At 33.3% G+C, this 24,607-nt stretch overlaps 1 protein-coding gene across 1 annotated transcript; it reads left to right on the forward strand.

The window, feature by feature from the left end:
• Window positions 1–9,182: 9,182 nt before the first annotated feature.
• On the forward strand, window positions 9,183–19,205 carry LOC110735746. Its single transcript, XM_021915925.1, has 9 exons — window positions 9,183–10,114; window positions 11,142–11,228; window positions 14,431–14,520; window positions 14,632–14,718; window positions 14,800–14,919; window positions 15,022–17,127; window positions 17,209–17,355; window positions 17,858–18,411; window positions 18,772–19,205. The coding sequence occupies exons 1-9, from the start codon at window positions 10,067–10,069 to the stop codon at window positions 18,932–18,934; spliced, it is 3,402 nt and encodes a 1,133-aa protein (XP_021771617.1). The 5' UTR covers window positions 9,183–10,066; the 3' UTR covers window positions 18,935–19,205.
• Window positions 19,206–24,607: the final 5,402 nt, after the last annotated feature.

A 24,607-nucleotide genomic window follows, 5' to 3' on the forward strand; every position in this document is an offset into this window, starting at 1 on the left:
TAGAGAGAGTAATATTTAACTAATTTGAATTGAATTTTTGCTTAATTTACCTTATTTTTGTTTATCTAATCTGATTTGGACTTACTTTTTCTAATATAATTTGATCTAATTTGAAATTATTATTTATGATCTAATTGACCGATCGACTAAACAATGACCTAATTTCTATGTATGCTAATCTACAAGAAAAAAATAAGTTAAGTGGAATTTTGTTAGATTCTTTATTAATATACAATTTTCATAATTTTTTTCATTGCGATATTAAATATATTTAGCGGTAAAAAATACATATAAAACGATAAAATATGTCCAAACTTATTTATTCTGATCTAATTTAAACTAAATAAAAATAATGTCAGGTAAACATAGCCTAATTATCAAATAGGGCCTAAATAATTTTAGAGGACGGGAAGTGAAAGTGATGTTGTGTGCGGTATGCCCAATAAGATGCCTAAAAAAGGGACCAAATATAGCTCCATATATGGATGATGGCCTTCTAAGAACACAAGGCCGACCAAAATAAGGGGAATGTTAGGGTCAAAGTAGGACAAGTCTACCTTCATTGGCCGCACATTATTCACTTTTGCTTTTTTCATGAATTGATGATTGATTATTACTGTGCATGAACATTACATTTTGCCTTAATTTTGTTCGTTTTCTTGTGGAAAATCTACTTTAAGGGCTTTTTAATCACATTTATAGATACTTGTAAGGCGGCTTTCATACTTATCATTGCTTAATTTCATGATTATTGGGTTGTTATTAAAGTAATTTGTACATGGTTAGCTTTTCTATCTATCAATTTTGCCGTTGGAGGTTGAAATTTATCATTTTAGACAGTGAATCATGTGACCCCAATTGCTAAGATGAACTACTTGAATGGTTGATATAGATTTGCTTTTGGCTGTTGGAGGGAGGACGCAAACTCTCTTTGTCTCATTTTAGTTTTCATGTATAGAAAATGATGAGAAAAAGGAAAATAAATAAAAAAAATAAAATAAAATAAAATAAAATATTTGAATATTATTTGTTGTAATGTTTCTCACCTTTTATATTACTTTTGACTAATAAAAATTGAGAATAGTAGCACATTAATTGTTTTTATTGTTTATTATAAATTTTCACAATTTGTAATAAACAACAAGATTTAGATAAACAAATTTTCACAATTTAAGAGTGATCTATCCTTTCCGATCTTTCTTCTAATTTGTTAAAATAATTAAGATTCAAAAACCCATTAACCAAACATCAAAATGAGATATTACATACACCAAAAATCATAATTGTAAAGTGGAAAAAAAAAATTACCTTTAAGTATGATCATCAAATCGTGCAACCATTAAACTCAATTCAATATATATAGTGAGTAGGTGATCTTCCATTTATGAAGGCATCACCAAACTTGATAATAAGTGGGACCATAATAATATCAAAGTAAGGAAAATGCATCAACCATTAAGGAAACAAAGTTGCTAACCTACCACCGTATCTAGGGCATTGTACACTTCGATGAAAAGATTTCAGATTCTAGGAAAGATTGTTTATAATTTATTATAAGCTAAGAAAAATACGAGTATATTTTAATATAATTAAATATTAAGCTTATAGTGACAAATCTAATAAGAATGTTTAGGGTAAAGTGTTTCTTCTGCTTAGATTTTTGGTTCCATACGTGTACTATTCATGAGACCAATAACAATAATCCTATATTTACTTCGTAAATTACAGATTACCTAACTCACGATCGTTTTTGGGAAAGCACATATTGAATGTAGTGCCAACACTATGTGAGAATGATCTAAGTTATAAAGAATTCATCCGATTTTCAAAAGATTTTTCGATAAAATAGGTTTAAACATGTAACATAAATTTATGTCGATAAAAAATAAATTAAATAGGACAAACGTTGAGTGTTTTTTTTTTCCCTACCTGATTCACCCGTTACTATTACATAAATGAAGGTGTAAATCGATGTATGCATTAGCTCTTAATCTCCCTCTGCTATCCATCTAAGTCTTTATTATCTTGTCAATTGCCCATGTGTCAAGTGTATAGAAGTTTTGGTATAACTGATCACTAACACAAAGAAATCGAGACCTCTAATCAATGAAGACAATGACAATCCATTGTAGACATAGATTATACTGTAATTTCATTCCCTAGATTTTTTCAATTTCATTTATATAGCTATCTAAGAGTCCAGTTGATGGGTTGACTCTAAAATTAGTAGTGTTTTATTTAAGTCTAATTATATCACACTTAACTCATCTCTCATATAATTAAAGATGACATGAGATGAACCAATTTTTCTTTGTCTCTCATAATATTTTGATTCAGTACAATAAGATAATATCTAACCCGGGTAGTAAAATAATATCACCTTTATTTTGTTTTACGTCACACTATCAATCTTTGAGAGAATTTTTTTTTTCTCATTCAATCTTGTTTATATAAAGATTTTTGATTGAGAAAAGTTGATACATTTGTAAAAAGCATTCATAGATTTACCCGAGAATAATAGTAATTTGTACAAATATACTAACTAAAAAGCGTTAGTTTTGAATTTTTTTGGTCTTCTTATAAGCCGCCTAAAAGTCTCTCTCTATCAATGCTCTCAAGTCTCAACATACACATTTAAGAGAGTGAGAGATAGCTCAAGTGGTTAGACCTCCCTCCCGATTTCAGGGGATGTGAGATTGATTCTCATCTCCGCCCTTGTGACTTTCTAAACAACAACAACCTAAAGGAAAAAAAAAATATACACATTCAAAATAGCTAATCAATAATCAATAATAACATAACATAATACTAAAACAGACACCAGGAATGACACATGTCTGTGTCATTCCTGGTGTTGTTTTTTCCCTCCAAAACTTCCCCCCTCCATTCTCAGCAATTTTTTATTTTTATTTTTGGAATACTTATATAATACTATATAATTCCTAATCTAATTAATATACTATCTTTATAATAATTGTATTCCTTTTTATTTCATGTTCTATTTACTTAAAATAGTTACACAAGAATTTGAGACCTTTTAATTAAAAGAGAATAAGCTATAATTTAGAAGGTTGAAATATGGTGGAGAGTATAAAATAATAAAGCCAAAAATATAATATTAATATTTAATTAAATTACCATTATATAGTTGTACAATAGTGGGGTTCAATGGAAAATAAATATATTTCTATTCATGGTGTTGATTTGAAATCTTATGAAATAATAATAATTGAGTTACTTTTCTTTTAAATATTTTCTTTAATAATTTTACCAACTTTAACTTTTTTTTTTCCTTCAAAAAGTCTATTGACTATTACTAAAATAGGTCATGCTTACCTCGATCATTTTGGACATATGTTAAGCTTTCATTATAAAATTTTCCGCCAATACAATAAATGATGTCAGCTTTAAGTTTTTTTTAAAAAATAATTATTCTACTTAACTTATTTTTTGAAAGTGCATTATATAGATAGTATTTTTTTTTTGAATTAAATTAATTCATTAACAAAAAAAACCATACGACATCTACATTGTATAGTATTATTGGGAATAACATGCATCATTAATGTAATATAATGTATACTACGGGGTATTTTTTAAATATTTTCAACACAACTAATAAAAAATAATATATATTTTTTTCGCAATTGTAGTTATAATAATTTTTGCCTTATTATTTCATCTTTCTTGTAGTATGCATTGCATTTGTTTATTCCACATGAGTTGCCTCATTTTTATATCATATTACAAATTAATTATGGAAAAAAAGATTATTATTACCTTGCATCGCACTACCACTAATCTAGTAATGCAATAACATTGAACTTGATTTGCCTAAGTTAAATATTAAGTGCTTTATATAAAAAAATCAAGCAGTTGGTTTAACTAAATAAGGAAAAAATAATTTCCTGTCAAAAAAGCGAAAAAAAAATTAATTATGGTATCCAAAATTTTGCATACCCTTCCTTAAAAAAAAAAATATTTTTTGCATACCCGATTCATTTTAAAAACACAAATTGGATATGTAAATTTGCTTAACTTGTATAAAATCTGGGTGTTGGTTTTATAATAATAGTTGTTAAATGTTAAAGTGTTGGTGTCAATGTTAATGCTGCCCACATTTTAGTCAAAAATTGCCAATGTATAAAGGAACCATGATCGACATAATGCAGTCTTCAAATTGATCAAAACTATACAACGTGATTCTTTTATACCATAAAGGGTACATTCGAATTACAAGTGTTTAAGATCGGAATTGATTACTGCTCTCCTTTAATTAAAAGAGCTTAGCCTATAGAAAATGAATTTGAAAATCTTGAGAGTTGAAGTCCCGTTAAAATCCTCCTTATTATGAATCAGAGTATTTTAGGGAAAAAAATAAAAAATTAAAACTTATGAGTCTTTTTTCTTCTTTAGTATTAATCTTGCTGATTGAGTGATTGTTACCAAATACTACTGTATATTAGTTCTCCTATTCTATTAGTTTAGGTCCCGTGTCATGCACGGTAATTTTTAAAAATTAATATAAACTTTAATATTATTGGTTATTTTACAAAAATTAAAAAAAGATCTAAAAAAATTAATAAATATGTGAATTTTAATCAATAGATAAACAACTATTTTTATTAGGGAAAAAATATGAATACTTTCTTAGAGTAATTTAAAATATGTTGCAAATTATGTAATATTTTCTATTATAGTCATAAATGTTTGGGTGGAAATGTATATCAAATCTTTTTTAGTTAAAGTAATTATCTTTGTTATTAACATATATAAAAAAACCTACTAAGAGCACTAGCAATGGTGAGTCTTTTTTTTGCTCATGAGTCTTTTTTGTGAGGAAATAAAATGCTCAAGTCTTACAATGGTGAGAATTTGTTAAAATGAAAAAAAAAGCCCATGAGCATTTTTAAAAAAAGCTCAAAACTTGAGCATTTTTTGTGATGAATAGTAACTTGAGTGGGGCCCACAGCTGGCTGACATAGCAAAAAAAATTCGGAGCACTGAGCATCAAAACGACGCGCATCAGTCAAGCTCCCTCAAAGGACGTTAATCAAAACTCGTCGTTTTGATGAAGCGGCTTTTTTTTTTAAAAAAAAGCAGAGGAGCTGACGCGTGCAGTGAGGGAGTGAATGAAGACGCGACACGTGGCTCCTGCAGTTTGCTAGCCAATCAGAAAATACTAGCCGTTTACAACGGATATAATTTTGTAATCTATTTTCTGAAAAATATATTTTGTAAAAAAAAAAATTACCAACGGTCATAAAATTAAATTCTCTATAAATAGACATGCATTTTGATATATTTTGATATAATTTCGTAAACGCTTTAAAATCCTCCAAATTTTAATTTTCTTAAAAGTATTTTAAATTTGTAGAAGAATATTGTTGTTGCAATTCAGCCATATTGAGGTAAAAAAAATTTTATTTAATTTTTAAAATCAGTTATATAATATAAGTAGTATATATGTGATTTTTTTTTTAAAAAAAAAAATTGTAGGCCATGTAATTATATTGCAATATGTAATTACACAAAGGTGTGTATATTTTGTCCATAAATTTCTAAATTTGTAGTTATTAAAGTGTTGCAATTATTGGTTAATTTTTTTTGCTATATATAAATGTAGTTACGTAATAAAATTAGTATATATGTGATTTTGTGGAAAAAAAAAATTATAGGCCACGAAATTAAATTGCATTATGTAATTAAACAAAGTTGTGTATATTTTCTCCATAAATTACTAAATTTGTAGTTATTTAAAGTGTTGCAATTATTGGTTAATTTTTTTTTGCTATATATAAATGTAGTTACATAATAAAATTAGTAAATGTTTGGTTTTTGAAAAAAAATCAATATGATAGGCCACGAAATTATATTGCATTATGTAATTAAACAAAGTTGTGTATAATTTCTCAAGAAATTTCTAAATTCATAGTTCTTAAAGTGTTGCAAGTATTGATTAATTATTTTTTTTAAAAATGTACATGTAGTTATGTGTTAAAATTAGTATATATGTTATTTTGTGAGGAAAAAAAAAATATTGTATGGCATGTAATGTAATTGCATTATGCAATTGAAGAAAGTTGTTGATATTTTTTTGGATTTGTTATCATTTTAATTTGTTTTTTGAGTAAATGTTTGTAACGATACTTATCTTTTGTTTTTTGATGCAAAATCTTTTGATGGATCCAAACAACCCAAATTTCCGTCAACAATTTTCGGGTTTTAGTGATGATTTCCTAACTAATCCCGAGTTTCAATTGTTTTTGCAAAGAATGAGCAATATGTTGTCACAACCACCTCCACTGCATCAGATACCCACTGAGGTTCCCCTACAAAACCCTGCTAATGAAGATCGTACACCTGAAACTGATCTTGGTAGTAACACACTCTTCGATGAGAGCGAAGAGGAAAGCGTACCAGAGACGCCGCAGTATCCTCCTCCACCAGTTCGCTTGTTGGAACCCAACCAGGTTCCTGCACGAGCTACCCGTATTTGGTCTGTTGCGGAAGATGAAGCTCTGATTGGGTTGTACTTGCAGATTAGCGAGGATGCTATTAAAAGTACAAGCCAAAAAGCAACTAGCCTATGGTGCAATGTACACGCAGCATATCAAACTTTGCATACGCAGAAGCCGCATATAATTCCGCCAAGGCCTATTAAGAGTCTGACGTCGCACTGGAGAAGGTTGGCAGCGGACACACTGCAATGGATATCTTGCTATGATGAAGCAGGTAGACTTCCGGAGGAAGGGAGTGGTTACAATGAAGCTGATCGTATGAAAAGTGCGGCGAAGCTTTTTCATGTCGCCCAAGGTCGCAATTTCACTTTTCCTCACGCAATTGAAATGCTTAACAAGGATCCAAAGTGGAGACCAAAGCTGAGATGGTCAATGTCCTTGAAGGAAAGAAAAGCCGCTTGTGATGCTGAGGAAGAAGGTAGTGCTGGAAGTGGGAAGAGGTCCAGAGATGATGTAGAGGATGATACCCCTACGGATGGTTTTTCATCTGGCGGTTTACAGCGACCCGAGGGTGACAGAGAAATTCATCTATCTCTGAAACGTGATTTAGTCGAACACATTTGGCAACGATACGGGCCACGTAATTAGGGAGAAATTAGCACGACTTAAATAAAGCCAAGTACTATGGCGTAGCTACTTTTCCGTACGCAGTCGAGTAATTTTTTAATTGTTGTGTTTATTTTATTTCCTAAGTTTAATTACGCATGACGTTACAAATGTAATTGGTTTCTAGTATTGTACCGCTTTTAAAATAAATAAAAATATTTAAGAAATTTTGAGTTTTTTTTTTACAATTATTTCATATAACGTACTTAATTTTACGACAAATTTTAACGATAAAAAAGACAAAAATAAAAAAAATAAGTTACACAAATTTAAACTAGTTTTTATTTATTTGGAATAACATTGTTAAAATATAAATGAAATTAATAAATAAAGAAGTGTTGTGTAGGAGAGAGAAAGTAATGGTGGGGTATTGAAAAAGTAAGAGAGAGAGTGGTGGGTGGGCATTTTTTTTGCTCACCATTGGGAGAGAAAATGTGAAAAAAATTTGCCCATGAGCAAAACTGATTTGTTGAGAGATAAAGTGGGTAGAGAGAGAGTGGGTGAGCATTTTTTTTGCTCACCATTGCTAGTGGTCTAAGGATACACCGAAGATGACACGTGTTATTGCTGGCGTGTCTTTTAGTGTATATATATATATATATATATATATATATATATATATATATATATATATATATATATATATATATATATATATATATATATATATATATATATATATATATATATATAATATTAATTGATTGATTGGTATTGATTGACCCTCTTCATTTAGCTTATGCAATCGTCCAATTCAAAGTTGATCAAGAACACACTCACTTCATTTGAATTTCATTTATTATCTTTCATTATATTATTAGTTACATTAACAGAACTTATTAGCGCTCTTTTATTATTTTTTTTCAATTGATTAGCTCTTGCGTTATCTGAACTATCAATTGTACTCTTATCTTATATTTCCTCCGTTTTTTTTTTGTTGACACTATTTGACTTTTATACTATTCACTAATTACACTTTGACTGGCTTTTGTGATTTATAACTATGATAAAATATAGTGAGATCTTATTTGAATCGTCTCAATGTATATTTTATTAAAATCCACTTCTTATAATTTTATAATGTCGTGATTTAGAGGTATTAAGCGTTAAAATAGTGCATTGGCAAGCATGAAAAGAGAATGGTGTCAACTAAAAAAAACAGAGGTAGTATTATCTTTATCCTATACTATACTTCGTATTATCATATTGAACCTTGTAAAACCTTATTGGACATTAGGTTTTATATAAGATCTTATTATACCTTATCGGAAGTTATTAATCTCTATCTTATCTTATTTGAAATTATTAAATCTTATTTTATCTAAACTTAATTAACTTATATGGACTTAGACCCTATTCTGTTCACCTTATTTTCATTTATTTCAGGAAAAATAAGTTCAGATAAGGGTTAATAAGTTCAGATAAGATAAGTTCAGGAAAAACAAATTCAGATAAGTTGTGATAAGAGTTAATCAGGGTTACCTAAGTTCAATTTATAGCTAAAATAAGTTCTAATAAGGGCTAATAAGTTCAGATAATTTCAGATTAGATCATATAAGTAAAAATCAGGTGAATAGAACACACCCTTATTAGCCTTTATCTTTATCTAAACTGAATTGAACTTATAAAACATGTTATAATAAGTGAAAATAAGGTGTGAAGAGCAAAACATCATTTAGTTCATACTCTACAATAAAATGTCATCCCATTTTGAAATTAAAAAAACACACAATTATTTTTTATTTGTCTTAATTTACTTACCATGTAACCATAACATTTACACAAAACTTTATGCAAGTAAAAAAAGGTAGAGGGAAAAAAAAGTGAATGAATAAAGGACCAAACTCAAGTGAACATATTGTTTAATAAGTACTCCGTAAATGAGACGTTTAAATAGGATGCCCACACTCCACATAAAAATCGATCACCTAAATCAACTCTTAACTCCGAATTGTCCAATCTAATACTCTACTTTATACCAAAATCACATTAGGAGTTCTCCTTGTAAGAAGAACCTCATAACCCATACGTAATATTCTAAACTTTTTTTATATTAAAAAAATAAAAAAGGCAAAATTTAACAATTGCTAAGATAACTATACTAAAAATGAATATATTAAATTAAAATATTAATTACACGGATTGATACATGATTATAACATGCATTTTCAAATTAATAAAAACATTTTAAAAAATATTTTAAATTGTTATATAATACTTGAGCCCTATTAACCAGATTAAAAAAAAAAAATCAATACCAAAATCATTTTCGCGCCTTTTGATAATTCTAGCAAAAACATAAAAATATTAAAATTATTTTAAAATTTATTTATTTATTTTTGTAAAAAGCAACATTTTCTCTCTCTCTCTTTCAATTCTTTCATCATCTTTGACTTGTACTTAGGCGGACGCGACCGCAACTTTAATTCTTTTCCCTCTTTCTCTCTCCTCTTTCTCTTCAGACAATAAAAAGTTTAAATAAAAAAAAAAAAAACAAAACAAAAAAAAAAAACATTCTCTCTCCTCATTTCCTCTCCTCCTTTCTCCTCCCTTCGCCGGAGTTCTCACCGCCGGCAACTTCTCGCCGCCGTACATTCGCTCTTCTCCTTCTAACTCCGAGATTTCATTGTTACCTCGAAATTCGTGCAATTGCTAAGAAGCAAGATTGATCTGCTGTGGGAACTCTGCACTAGAGTTGTTGTAGAGGTGGAAAAGGAAAAGGGTTTTTTTGGGAAGATAGAATTAGTTAGATCTAGGGTTTTGAAAATTGAATTTTAGGGGAGTATAATTGTGTAATTTCTGGGTTTTTTTAGGGTGGGATTTTTGGTCAAGGTTAAGGGGATTTTGTTGAATTTTAATGGTGGTAGTGTAGAAGAGGATGAAAGGCAGTGATGTTAGAGATCGGAGAGGGAGGCGATTAGTTGAATTTCTCACATGGAATGGCAGATCTTGTTAGTTATGGTAATGCCGATCGTGACATTGAGCAGGTTGTTTTTCTCTCTCCATAATTTGTTGTTGTTGTTTTTTGTGCTTAATTTGGTCTACTTTAAGAATTTTAGTTTTTGGGACGTCGGATTTTAGCTGTTTGTGAAGGAATTTAGTTGATTTTGGTGGGTCAATTTGAAGTTAATTTTGACTTGGTTGAAATTATAGGAAATTAGGAAGAATGTAGTTTAATGTTTTTTTTTTTATTTATTTATTTATTTTAAAAAAAAAAAATCAAAGTTGGGTTCTTTTAAGATTGTGTATTCATTTTGCTTTTACATGGTTGGAATTAACTACATTGTTTACTCAAGGAGGGATATTGAAGAGGGTTTTAATTAGGATTTACTCTCATATCACATTCCTTTTTCTCCCTTTTGTTTTTGTTTTGGTAGAGATGGCAAATGGGTCGTGTCTCTGAAGAAAAGGGGTGGGGGAGAGGAGGGGCTTTGTCTTTTAAACTTGGGGGGGGGGGATTAGCAACTTTAAGGGGTTTGAAAGATTTTCCTAGGCGAGTAATGTGATGGTGCTGGTCCTTGTTTGGCATCTTGCATGCCTATGTAAATCCTGTAGCTTTTGGTACATTTTGTTGATTTTGCTTAGAAGGTTAAAAATTGGGTTACGTTTTTGATCATGTATAAATATTGATAAATGTGGTTTTATATCCAGGCGAGCTTTGTTTATTGATAAGAGTTTACAAATTCTTGTTCTGAGTTGTGAAGATTGTACTCGCAACTTTGGAACAGTAGAATTTAGACAATGGTTGCTAGTTATACGGATTAATTCATGAGTTGTGATTCACATATTTCCGGAGATGTTGGTGTATACTCATGATTATTGAAACTTATATTATTATCTCTCTTTCCAGCTTGGCATGTCCTTGATTACTCTTGCTTTTATCTATTAACCCTCTTTATTTAAAAGTGTTAATGATGTTGTCAAAATAGCTAGTAAGGGCTACTTAACATGCATACATTCTATATAGATTAGTGCCTCATAAACTAATCAGTTTCACTTTTATTTAAAATGCAGACATTGATAGCTTTGAAGAAAGGTGCTCAATTACTTAAATATGGTCGTAAGGGAAAGCCAAAATTTTGTCCGTTTAGACTTTCTAGTGTAAGTTCAGTGCCTTCTGTTTATGTTTCTCAGTTTAGCTGATTGAGAATACTTAGGAGATATGTTGTAGTCTTTTAAAATGTTGTAGTCTTTTAAAAGAGCTGAATACTTGAGCTCTTGCCAATATACTGATCAAAGAACTGTGGGGTTACACTATCCTTTACATTATCTTGTTTCTGTACATGTATTATTGATCAAAGAACTGTGGCCTGTTTATGTTGTAGTCTTGTAGGAGATATGTTGTAGTCTTTTAGAAGAGCTGAATGCTTGAGCTCTTGCCAATATGCACTTCTGCTTATTCAACACCTATGATGTTGTTGTATGTGTTTACTGAATTTTAAATTTTGGGGTCTAAAGTTATGAATATAATGCTCTTTTCATCTTTTGATTGTGTTTTGGAATAGAGGAAACTAATCTATTGAGAAATAAGGGTTGAGTTTGCAAACATATTGATAGTATTGGTTCATAAGAGCCTATTACTATTGTCTTCTTTTTAACAATCACTAGTTTCAAGATCTTAAGAAAGAGAGACGTTAAGATACATGCTCAAAGTCAATCACTTGCCATTGGCCTCATGAATGTGTTGCTAGTATGAATTTGTTTGACCTAGTGTTGGATTTTTTTTGGAATGTGGACCGTTGAGCCCATGAACAAACCCACATGTTAGTGGAAGTGTTGTCCCACATCAATCAATCAATCAAAGCCTTAATCCCATATATGGGGTCGGCAACATGAACCAAAATTGATTATTCCGTGTAGTCATTGACAAAAATCTTCCTCTTCCATCCATTAAGATCAAATGCCTCATTCTCATGCAAATTCATATACTTCATATCCTTCCTAACTCCTTCTAACTAAGTCATTTTCGGTCTCCCTTTCCCTCGTTTAACCCCTCCATGGTCCTACTCTTCGTACCGGTGCACCCTCGGGTCTCTGTCTTACATGCCCAAAGATTTTTCCTTAGTTTGTTTGTATTGCCTGCCACACCCACTTTCTTGCGAATAACCTCATTTCTGATTCTATTTGTTAGAGAGCCCCACATCAAACAAATGTAAAAAGGTAAGTACTGGGGATGTGTGTCGTACATTGAAGAGAAGAGAAAGTTGTGTCCACTTTATAAGACTAAGGGGCTTCTCGTCTCATGCCATATGGTTTTGAGGTAAAACTCCTTGCGGACTTATAAAGTGGACTCTCATGAAGGGTGCACCCAGGCTCGTTTAACATGGTATTAGAGCTAGGTTTAGTTGGATTGATATGTGCTAGTAAAATATGAACAACTCATGTGCAAGGGGGAGTGTTGAATCCATAAACTAACCCACATGTGAGTGGGTGTGTTGCCCCACATTAATGATGTGTATAGGAGAGGGGAATATTGGGATATGTATCCCACATTGAAGAGAAGAGAAAGTTGTGTTCACTTTATAAGGCTAAGGGTCTATTCTCTTTATTGCCAAATGATTTTAAGGTGAAACTTCATTGGACTTATAAAGTGAACTCTCATGACGGGTGTGTCACAATGGTGTTTCTTGACTTAAGATTTAGTTGGTTAAGAGGGATTTAAAAAAAAAAAAGGAAAAAAAAAAAACTTTCAGCAGAATTGTGTGACTAGTTCAAAGCTAAGATGGAAAAGTGATGGAAGATAGTAACATTATTGTTTTCCAATAGGCTTGTCTGTTTATCTGATCTGAATTTTTTGCGATGGCTTTATCTTTTTCATGAAATTGTTTCAATGAAGGTGTCAATCACTTATGGAGTATATGAGAAATGGAGATTGTTTGACTCATGAGATAAGATTAGGCTTAGAATCAGTCAAGTTATAAGCTGTAGTTGCAGATCCTAGATGGAGGTCATTAGGTCATATAATCTTGAATGACTAATCTTTACAATTGTAGTAGTGTGGCATGTGTTGATGTTGGCCTTTATGAAATTCTGCCATAGAAATGATAACGAAAGATTGATGTCAACATTAGTGCAAATTACGATTGAACTTTAACCATGCAACTACTAGTGCAAGGAGGAAACTTGCTAATAGACATGAAGTTGAAGTGAAGCAACAATTGTTCAATTTTGGATTACTGTGAAATTTATTAAACAAGATCTAACAGCTTCTTTGTAAAGTAAACAGACTGTGCTCTTTTGATAATTCTGGGATTTTTATATTGCTTAGTAACTCTTAGTACACATTCACTCATGTCTTAGCTGAATATTAATTTAACTAGATAATACCTGAGCCAAATTATTGATACTTGAACTGTAGAAGTTTCTAGAGAAATAGGAAGTATAACAGTATAACACAATAGTCATTTATCATAATAGCGTTCAAAAAAAATTATATTAATAAATAAAAATATTGAATTTTCTAGGCAAATTGATGACAAAAAAAATAATAAAAAAAAACACTCCAATGTAGCATTAGAGTAATAGATAATTTATAATATATATAATATAATAATCTAAGGTTAAAAGAAGGATAACAATATGATGTCAGCAATTGATTTAGGCGGGAATTTTTTTTATCACAGCTTGACATGTGTACAATTTGAAGAAGGAATGATGTCAGCGGCTATTATTTTAGTAATATTTTATAGATAGATTGCAGCCTTCAAAGTTTAAAGATAATAAGGTTGTGGGGTAATATGTGTCTATCACTATTAGCTTATTTTAACTTCCAGTGGGTGGCAATTCGGGTCAGCAGGTCGGTTCGGGTTAGATTTTGGGTCAATTTCGGGTTGTGATTAAAAACTATTAAAAATAGTGTAAAACTTAGTATTAATACAAAATATGATATTTGGGTCAAATCGGGTCAAATTTGGGTCAAATCGGGTCGAATTCGGGTTGTTTGAGTTCCGTTCAGGTCGGGTCCGGGTTTCTCTCATTAATTTCGGGTCAGGTTCGGGTCGGTTTATCGGGTCGGGTCAGGGATTGCCAGTAATCTTCTCTCTGTTTTATCGATCTATTTTAGTATTTTTCTCCAAATGCAAGTAGATGATGCCTTTTAATCATCTACCAATTTACTCTTGTATAGTATATGTTCCTGTCTTCAATTCTAAGCATGTAACATTCTTTTTTATTTATGTTGTAGTGGATTCTTTCAACTCTTAACCTAGTAGATTATTATTGCTAGTCAGATTACCATCTTTATATGTACTTTTTAGCAGATCTTTCTTTTGCTGACCATGCGGTTTATTCTGAAATATGTCAGGATGAAACAACATTGATTTGGTTGTCTAGTGGTGGTGAGAAAAGTATAAAGCTATCTTGTGTCTCAAAAGTTATTCCTGGACAAAGAACTGTGAGTTTTATTTGTGAGTTTTATTTATTGGGCGATACTCACAAGTATTGGAGTTATACTTGATGTTTTAATAACTCCAACTAAACATGTTCTCTTATCTCTGTTTTCCAGGCTGTTTTTAGAAGGTTTTTGCGTCCGGACAAGGATTATTTGTCCTTTTCCCTTATATACAATAACAGAAAACGGTCTCTTGATCTGGTTGGTAACAACGCTTTAGTTGTCGTCTTGGTCATACTTTATCATGTCTGGCAATGATTAAAAGTTTATTGTGCCTTTCAGATCTGCAAGGAGAAAGTTGAGGCTGAGGTGTGGATTGCTGGTCTCACAGCACTCGTCTCTGCAGGGAAAGGTGGGCGCTCGAAAATTGACGGATGGAATGATGAAGGCCTTTCCTTACAAGTAAACATCTGAAACTATCAAAATCTTGGAAATTTAGTTGCTGTTTCTCATGTTTGTAATTCCAAAGGAATTTTAAGCTAATGTTTTGATAATTGATTCCAGGACAACAAAGATTTGACATCAAGTAGTCCAAGTGACAGCTCTCTTACCTTGACAAGATATCTTAGCTCACCTGAAGATTCTTTTAGTTTTCATGGTGGTTTCTCTCCTAAACATAATCAGTCAGGCAACTTTATGTCTTCTGAGAAATCACATGTAGCTTCAGAAAATACAAATATGCAAGCAAAAGGATCTGCTTCAGATGTTTTCCGGGTTAGTGTTTCTAGTGCACCCAGCACTTCTAGTCATGGATCTGCAGGCGATGATTGTGATGCTCTTGGGGATGTGTACATTTGGGGCGAGGTTATATGTGAGAATTCTTTCAAGGTTGGACCTGATAAAAGTGTAAATTTTGTTAGCACAAGAGCAGATCTTCTTCTTCCCAAGCCATTGGAGTCTAATGTTGTTCTGGATGTGTACCTCATAGCTTGTGGTGTCCGGCATGCTGCTCTTGTCACAAGGCAAGGCGAAGTTTTCACCTGGGGTGAAGAATCTGGAGGTAGGCTGGGGCATGGTGTGGGGAAGGATGTTTTTCAACCTCGTTTAGTTGAATCTTTAGTTGCTTATAATGTTGATTTTGTTGCATGTGGTGAGTTTCATAGCTGTGCTGTAACAATGTCTGGTGAGTTGTACACATGGGGTGATGGCACTCATAATGCTGGGCTTCTTGGTCATGGTAATGAAGTTAGTCATTGGATACCAAAGAGAATTGCCGGACCTCTTGAAGGTCTCCAAGTGGCTTCTGTAACTTGTGGTCCATGGCATACTGCTTTAATAACATCAACTGGGCAGCTCTTCACTTTTGGTGATGGAACCTTTGGTGTCCTAGGCCATGGGGACCGTGAAAATATTCCTTATCCAAGAGAGGTGGATTCTCTGTCAGGTTTGAGGACAATTGCTGTTGCATGTGGGGTGTGGCATACCGCAGCTGTGGTTGAAGTTATCGTAACTCAATCCAGTTCTAGCATTTCATCAGGAAAACTATTCACTTGGGGTGACGGAGATAAAAATCGTCTTGGTCAAGGTGATAAAGAGCCCCGTCTGAAACCAACTTGTGTGCCATCACTTATTGAATACAACTTTCATAAAGTTGCTTGTGGACATAGTTTAACTGTTGGGTTGACTACAATGGGTCATGTATTTACGATGGGGAGTACAGTTTATGGTCAGCTTGGGAATCCTTTTTCTGATGGAAAACTACCTTGTTTGGTTGAAGATAGGCTTGGTGGTGAAACGGTTGAAGAGATTGCATGTGGTGCATATCATGTGGCGGTGTTAACATCCAGGAATGAAGTTTACACTTGGGGAAAGGGAGCAAATGGGAGGCTAGGTCATGGAGATGTAGAGGACCGAAAGACACCGACCTTGATTGAGGCCTTAAAGGATAGACATGTTAAATATATCACTTGTGGTTCTACTTACACAGCAGCTATATGTCTTCACAAATGGGTTTCTGGTGCTGAGCAGTCTCAGTGTTCCTCTTGTAGGCAGGCTTTTGGATTTACTCGAAAAAGGCATAACTGCTACAATTGTGGACTTGTGCACTGTCATTCTTGTAGTTCAAAGAAAGCATTTAGGGCAGCTCTTGCTCCAAATCCTAGTAAACCTTATCGTGTATGTGATACTTGTTTTGCCAAATTGAGTAAAGTTTTGGAAGGTGGCAGCAACAGAGGAAAAAGTTCTGGGCCTCGGCTCTCAGGTGAAAACAAAGATAAATTAGATAAAGCAGAATTAAGATTGTCAAAGTCAATGCTACCTCCCAACCTGGATTTAATTAAGCAATTGGATACTAAAGCTGCCAAGCAGGGAAAGAAAGCTGAGACATTCTCACTGATTCAGACTTCCCAAACACCTTTGTTACAATTGAAGGACGTTGTTTTATCTGGTAGTGCTGATGTAAAGCAGACAATACCAAGGCCGGTTGCTACAACAGCAGCTGCTACTTCCATTTCCAGACCAGTGTCACCTTTCTCACGTAAGCCAAGTCCTCCACGTTCAGCAACTCCAGTTCCTACGACTTCCGGCTTGTCTTTCTCTAAAAGTATTTCTGACAGTTTGAAGAAGACTAATGAACTCCTAAATCAAGAAGTAGTTAAATTGCGTGCGCAGGTATGTTATATACCTCCCATGTATGTTTTCTAGCAGTCATTCGAATTAATGTTTTTGTCTAATTGGCCTTTATCTGGTAAGGTTGAGAGCTTGCAGCAGCGATGTGAACTTCAAGAGTTAGAGCTTCAAAAATCGTCAAAGAAAACTCAAGAAGCTGTGGCGCTTGCTGCAGATGAAACCGCGAAAACTAAAGCTGCTAAGGATGTAATAAAGTCGCTTACTGCTCAGGTTCTTATCCGAATCTCTATTTCAACACTTTTTGATATCATTTTATTGAAGTTAATGTTATATATCTGGTGCTACATAATTGTGCAAGTTTACGAAGCTGAGTTTTATGATTCGTTTATGCTAATATCAACTTCTAATTGAATTTTTTAAAAACATTTCTCTTTTCTCTGTTGATCCTTGAGAAATTCTCTCCTTGATTTGACAATGCATTGTGCTCTGTTCATCCCTTAGCAAATGTCTCCATTTCTGTTTTTGGAATGTCTCCAAAATCCAATGCTTTCCTTCCCATTGTTTGCGCTACCTTATTATAAATCATACTATCCCATTCCCTTCTAGAAGGATTTTGTAGGTAAGCTTGTGAAATAGGCATTAAAAAAATGTTTTGGACCGAGTTTAATTTTCTCCTTAATCCAGTGATATCTTTGTGTTTAATTCTCTTTTTATGTGGAGGATGCATCTGTGAAGATGGATTCACAATTATATATATCAATTCTTGTTTCAGCTCAAAGATATGGCTGAAAGGCTGCCACCTGGGGCTTATGATCTAGAGAACATAAAGATGCCACAATTACCAAATGGCTTGGAACCAAATGGTATTCATTCTGCTGATGCAAGCGGAGAGCACGTTTTAAGATCCGATCCTACAAATGGTTCCATCTCCTCGTTAACTGGAGTTGATTCGTCCACGACAAACGGAACTCAAGGACCTTTACAATCTCCCAGGGAATCATACATGCTCAATGAAAACAGTTACCAGCTGAATGAGAGTTTTGCAGCCTTGAAGGGTAGAGAGGATCAATTACATGCCAAACTGTCAGCTGCTGCCGGTGGTCTGCAGACATGCAGCAGCAGTGTTTCTGATGCCACTGATGCTCGGTTTTCGGCATCGTCTCAAGATGGCTTTAATAGTTGTAGGTCAAAAAGTCCAGTTCCATCAGCAGCTAATAATAATAGTCAAGTTGAAGCAGAGTGGATTGAACAGTACGAACCTGGTGTTTATATCACTCTGGTTGCCCTTCGAGATGGAACTAGAGATCTCAAACGAGTGCGCTTCAGGTAAATATTCCAGATTTTTGCGCCTTAATATTGCTTCCTCATTTAGATATTGTATGACCCTTGAGAGTATGATGATGTTGAGAAAAGTCTGTCTGTTAATAGTTGTTAAAGTTAATCCATGCATTATGCATCTACATCACAAGGCATTTAATAAAATTGATAGAAGAAAACAACATGGATTTTTTGTCCACGTCGTTTTGTAAATTGGTAAATTCAAGATGCATTACCTAAATCATCGATGTTCATTAAACATTGTGTAAAACGAGCTGCTTCTTTGAAACATGTCCTTATAAAACCACTCTAAATAAAGCGATCTGTCTATATATATGCCAAGGTTTTCACATCTTTCCATCAATGCAGCCGAAGAAGATTTGGGGAACACCAGGCGGAAACATGGTGGTCGGAGAATCGTGAAAAGGTGTATGAAAGGTACAATGTTCGCGGGTCTGACAAGTCATCTGTTTCTGGACAAACGGCAAGAAGATCAGATGGAGCCATGTCTCCGGCATCCTCTTACAACTAGCCGATGACTGTAGGTAGTTAGTGACCCTGTAATTATTGGGATGCCTTTTTGCAAAGAATTGGCTATGATATTGACAGAGTAAATCACATTCTTCTGCCCCTCTAGAATTTTTGATTATTTTTTTTACACTTCATTTTAGCCTTTTGGGGGTTAAGCTACACCTTTTGACCTGTTAATTGTCATATTAGTGTATATAAATTATTCATTGCGAGAAAAATGGGATGTATGATTGTAGCTAGTTTAACGTCAATGTCTCCTTTTTACCCGATCATCCCTTGTTATTCTCCTCTCATTTCGGAGATTTTTTTAATGAATTCCTAACTGTCTCTTTCCCTCAAAATTTAGGGTGGCTTGCTGTTTTTGTTTTCCTTCTATTTGGTCACCCCTTATACTTAATTTTTTTTACTTTTTTTTTATTTTTTTTTGAAAACACCTTATTCTTAATTAGCATAGGGTGGTTTCGTGATTATGATATGAAGTACTGAGACAAAAATTATGGAACGGATGGTGTATAACTGTATAAATGCTGAATGAATTTAATGTTGTATGACTCCAATTTCCATTTTATTAATCTACCTCTCATATTAATCACTTTTTTTCTTTTTTTTAGGAAATTCTACATGGTAACCCTCAGAATTTAAAAAATCTATGTGGTGGCAAGGCAAAATGTTTGTTCCATTAATTGACACTCAACTTTCTAATAATATACTTAAGCCCCGTTCACTTTACCTTATTTTTGCTGAACTGAAATTAATTTTAATGAACTTAAATTATTTTTACCGAACTAAAATTATTTTTACTGAACTGAAATTAATTTTGGTGAACTGAAATTATTTTTTTACAATTTCTCTATTATATTTCTTCCTTAGGGTTATTGATTTTTGCTGAGCTGAAATTATTTTTACTGAACTCAAAATAATTTTACTAAACTGAACTTATGTTTGCTGAAGTGAAATTATTTTTACTGAATATTTTATTTTAAAGTGAACTGAACAGGGCCTTAGTGACCTAATTAAACTATTTCTTGGCTAACCCATCACTTAGCACCTAATTACTAACCCTAATATGTACTAACCAACCCCTCCAATTAACTTCCCTCTTTCAAAATCCCGCCTATTTCACTCTGTTCCTTTTAATTTTGGTGTTTTGAGAGCCACAAGGGCGGGGGTGATGAGAATCGATCCTAATTCAAGATCTCTTGAAAACGAGAGGGGAGCTCTAACCATTTAAGCTATCCCTCACTCTCTCAATCTGTTCCTTTTATAAGAATATAGACCATCTTCTTCCTTCGCACTTTTCATAAAATTGCTTAAATATTTTTTTGCCATTTTTGCTTGTGGGAGAACATGTAATGTTGCAGTTGATGGTAGCTTTAGCTGGGTGAAAATTAAGGTTTATGACTGCAATCCTCCTAAATTTATTGAGATTAGATTATCTGAATTATTGACTAGAAATCCACGGAAGCCCTATTATAAGTGTAGACATGTTGTTTGTAAGGTGATATGTGATATTATTGTTAGATTTCGGGAAAACTCCTCAATCTGGAGTTTGTACCATTGATCATATATATAGAGTTTTACAAGACTCGTAATCAAACGATGTGGAACGACGGGTGTCGGGACAATCTCCCCAATTAGCGTCAGTGTAAGTAATCAAACGATGAGAAGCAGACGGATATAAATGTAAGCCATGATCAATGGTACCCTGAACATAACGCAGAATGCGTTTCAATGCATCATAATGAGATTCCCGGGGATCATGCATAAAAAGACACACCTGTTGTACCGCATAGGCAATATCTGGCCTAGTGAAAGTGAGATACTAAAGAGCACCTACTAAACTGCGATACAAAAAAGGATCCCGAAAAGGTGGTCCCGCATCTGCACTAAGTTTGGACTTAGCGTCAACTAGAGTGGCTGCAGGTTTACAAGAGACCACACTTGCACGCTCTAAAATCTCCTGTGCATACTTTTCCTGTGAAAGTAGCAAATAAGAAGGAGCACGGGTCACCGCAATCCCTATAAAGTAGCTTAGAGGACCCAAATCAGTCATAGGGAACTCAGTTTGCAACTGAGATATGATCCCCTCACGCAACCTGTCAGAAGAGGTAGCTAATATAATATCATCAACATATAGAAGCAAGTATGCCATATCATCACCCTGCCGAAAAGTAAAAAGAGAGTTGTCACTTTTAGCAATGACAAAACCCAATTTAACCAAAAAGTTCGCAAAGCGCTGGTACCAAGCTCGAGGAGCTTGCTTCAATCCATATAGATCCTTACAAAGTTGACATACATAGGAGGGTGCTCTCCGATCAACAAAATCCGGAGGTTGATGCATATACACAGTTTTCTGCAAATCACCATTTAAAAAGGCATTTTTGACATCTAATTGATGAATCGACCACTTTTTAGCCATAACTAAGCTGAGAATAGTACGAATAGTGGCCAGTTTAACTACCTGAAGGTCTCATCACAATCCACACCAACTTCCTGCGACCTGCCATCACATACAAGACGAGCTTTGTGCCTTTTAAGGTCACCATTAGACTTGTATTTATGTGTGAACAACCACATACAATTTACAATATTCACCCCCGTAGGCCTAGGTAACAAATCCCATGTCCCTGTTTTAATTAGAGCATCATACTCATCTTGCATCGCCGCATTCCAGTTAGGATCATTTAAATCATTTTATATGTCTTACGAAGCAGGGATTTGTGAGATGTGATAGTGTAGACACCTGATTGTGTCTCCCCAAAAACAAAACCCAGTGATGAGTACCTTTCACATCTTTGATTATTGAGTTAGGTGAAGAGATGAAGAGTCTCGTGAATTTCCCTTTAGCCTTGACCATTTATAACCTTTCCTTAAATGTTTTAATCCAAAATCATTTATTTCGTATCCTCTTTATGAAAACGTCCAAACCAGTCTATTTTGGTTTATGATCTCGGTCCAATTATTGTGTAGTTGGATGGGGCTTGAAAAGAGCTTCCAACGATATATTATAAGCCCAAATCCGACTTATAACAAAGAAGTTATGGCCAAAATACTAAATCGAGCCTGAACTAAGCCTTACCTGCGGCCCAATGACCATGTAGAGGGTCCATTTACCTTAATCCCATTCCTAAACAAATTAGGATTTATTGCAGGCTTCTAGAATCATCTAGAAGGTTGTTATCGATCCTAAATTCATTAGATTTATTGTGAGCTTCTAGAATCCTCTAGAAGGTTCTAATTTATCTTGTTTTCGAAAAGATAAAGATTTAAGAATTTTACATCGGATAAAACATCTGTTTTTCAATGATCCTAATCCCGGTCAAATTAGAATACGTATGGAAATTTTATTAACCCAATCCGATTGGAAATCGGATTCCGTACAAATCCTATCTTTCCAAAACCATCGCTGAGCGACAGCATCATCGCGCCGTGACAAGTCTGCCGCACCGTGATGGATCTGTCGCGCCGCGACAAAGCTGTCGCCATGCGATGAGAAGCGTTTTACTTCGAGTCGAATTCTGACTCTTTTCTAATCCTTCGACCCTATTTTTTCCTTATAAATAGAGGTCGTTTCGCCCCGTTTTCATTCACCAACAATCATTATCTAATCCCCTCTCTAATACTTTCTCTCTCTCTCTTGATTCTTTTCTTAGCCTAGCCTAAATACATCCTAATACACATCTTTGATACTTTTCCCAAGCAAACACCATAGCTCCCTCACGAGCTTCGAATACTCCTAGCCAACCTTGAAGTTGCCTTCTCCCTCGACGTGAAAGGTTGATAGTTCTGAGGGTTTGGTCCCAAATCTATATTTCAAGTCTTATTTGATTTAATCTTTCTTGAAGTTTACTAACGTTTGTATTGTTTTGATAGAAAGAGATACAAGGCATCAAAGTAAGTAATTTGATTACTTAATTATTCTTTTGACATAGAAAACATGCTTAGAATGTTTATTATGATTTCTAGTATCATGTTTAGAGTGTTAATTAATATTTTCTAATATCATGTTGATTCCTAGTATCATGTGTAGGTTAATGCTTTGATCATGATTTTTATTAGTGACATGCTAGGGTTTGTTATTAATGCGTTTAGTATCATGCCTATGATCTTACTATTAATAATGTTTTGATGATGTTTTTATTATGATGATGATTGTTGTGTCAATTATTACATTACAACGTTATTCTTGATTTATTGTTATTTCTTGATCACGCCCTTTCTTGCAGGTTTAAAGGGAATTTTTACTTGAAATCACGCATAATAAGATAATTGATAAGTTGTTTTAGGCTTTATATGATTTTAATTCAAGTGATCGCCAACAATATTAGATTTATTTGTGCATTAATAATCGACCAACGTAGATTAAATACGCTTAGGATTAATTTGATGTATGTATGTTGATCGAAAAGCGCGCGTGAATATAATAAGAATTAAGTAGAGGCCGATTTAGGGCGGGTCCAATCTCTTTTAGGTTGGATTAGTACCATCATCCCCGAATATCCAGTCATGGTTTCGGACCACTATGGAGTTAGCGATCTCCGTGATCGTGAATGGGGTGTAACCTTCACACTCGTGAACGGTTTACAAGTTCCTTGAACTTGTTGGCTACTCTTTTATCTCTAGCTTTCTTCCCTTTGGACGCCACCATGCCTAAAAGCATGATCACAGTGGGACTCAAAGTTGGGTTTGAAAAATTCCCTACAGATGTACATAGATTCAGATCAATATGTTATAGACAATAATTGTTGTATTTCAGGTTAATATCATGATCATGCCTATCATCATCATTGTAAATATATATTTTTTTCTCAGGTACATAAACAGTAAGTAGGACAATCTTCTCTAAAACATGTAGCCTAATTTTTGTATAGAAATAAATATACGGAGTAAAAATTTCTATTTATAAAGGGTCAATGTCTTAATGAATTTAAATGTATAAATTGTCTTATTGCTACAACATAATTTGTTGTGCGATTAGCTTCTTGATAGATAGTATAACATCATCTATGAGTAGATGTATTTTCTGAGCTAAATACGGAGTATATATTAATTTGGTACATTGGTTCAATTGGTTAGATCACATAGAAAAAGTCAATGCCAATTTCTAACGAGAGAGCTGATAAAAGTCAATTTTTCCGAACAAGACTATTGACGCATATGCAACTAGTCAATTTTACCGAACAAGGCTATTGTCGCATATACAACTTCTCAAAGATTTTAGGCAGACAACAATTAATATGTTCGTTCGTAGTAAGTGTACATAGAGGTGGTCACTATCTCAAAACATTAGCATGTTCGCATGAAAAACCGACTCAAGGTGTTAGAAGATACGGACTACATAATTTGAATAATAATAAGGTTTTAAATTTCATAAATAAATTTAGATTTTACTCAGGAGAAGAGAGATCAGTCATCTTCACAAGATCAAATACGCTTTATTATAATATTAGTTTTATGCCCGGGTGATACCCAGATGGTTGATAACATTTTAAGATAACCTTTTTACTTGAATGTTAAATACGGTCAAATAATTTGTTTTGATAATGTAAAATAATTAGACATATGATATCATATGTCTTATATTTATATAATAATGTACTTTTTGTAGTTTTGTTTGTAAATAGATATCTATGTTATTATTGACTTGAAATTATCTTTATTGAACTTAATTTTT

This window comes from Chenopodium quinoa, unplaced genomic scaffold, assembly GCF_001683475.1.
Source record: "Chenopodium quinoa cultivar QQ74 unplaced genomic scaffold, ASM168347v1, whole genome shotgun sequence".
Lineage (NCBI taxonomy): Eukaryota > Viridiplantae > Streptophyta > Magnoliopsida > Caryophyllales > Amaranthaceae > Chenopodium > Chenopodium quinoa.

Bases quoted from the DNA above. Each gene is read 5' to 3' on its own strand.
- LOC110735746 (XM_021915925.1), top strand. From the start codon at position 10,067: ATGGCAGATCTTGTTAGTTATGGTAATGCCGATCGTGACATTGAGCAG. The intron at 14,719-14,799 runs GTTGGTAACAAC...TGTGCCTTTCAG, and splicing joins GAAAACGGTCTCTTGATCTG to ATCTGCAAGGAGAAAGTTGA. The intron at 14,920-15,021 runs GTAAACATCTGA...AATTGATTCCAG, and splicing joins ATGAAGGCCTTTCCTTACAA to GACAACAAAGATTTGACATC.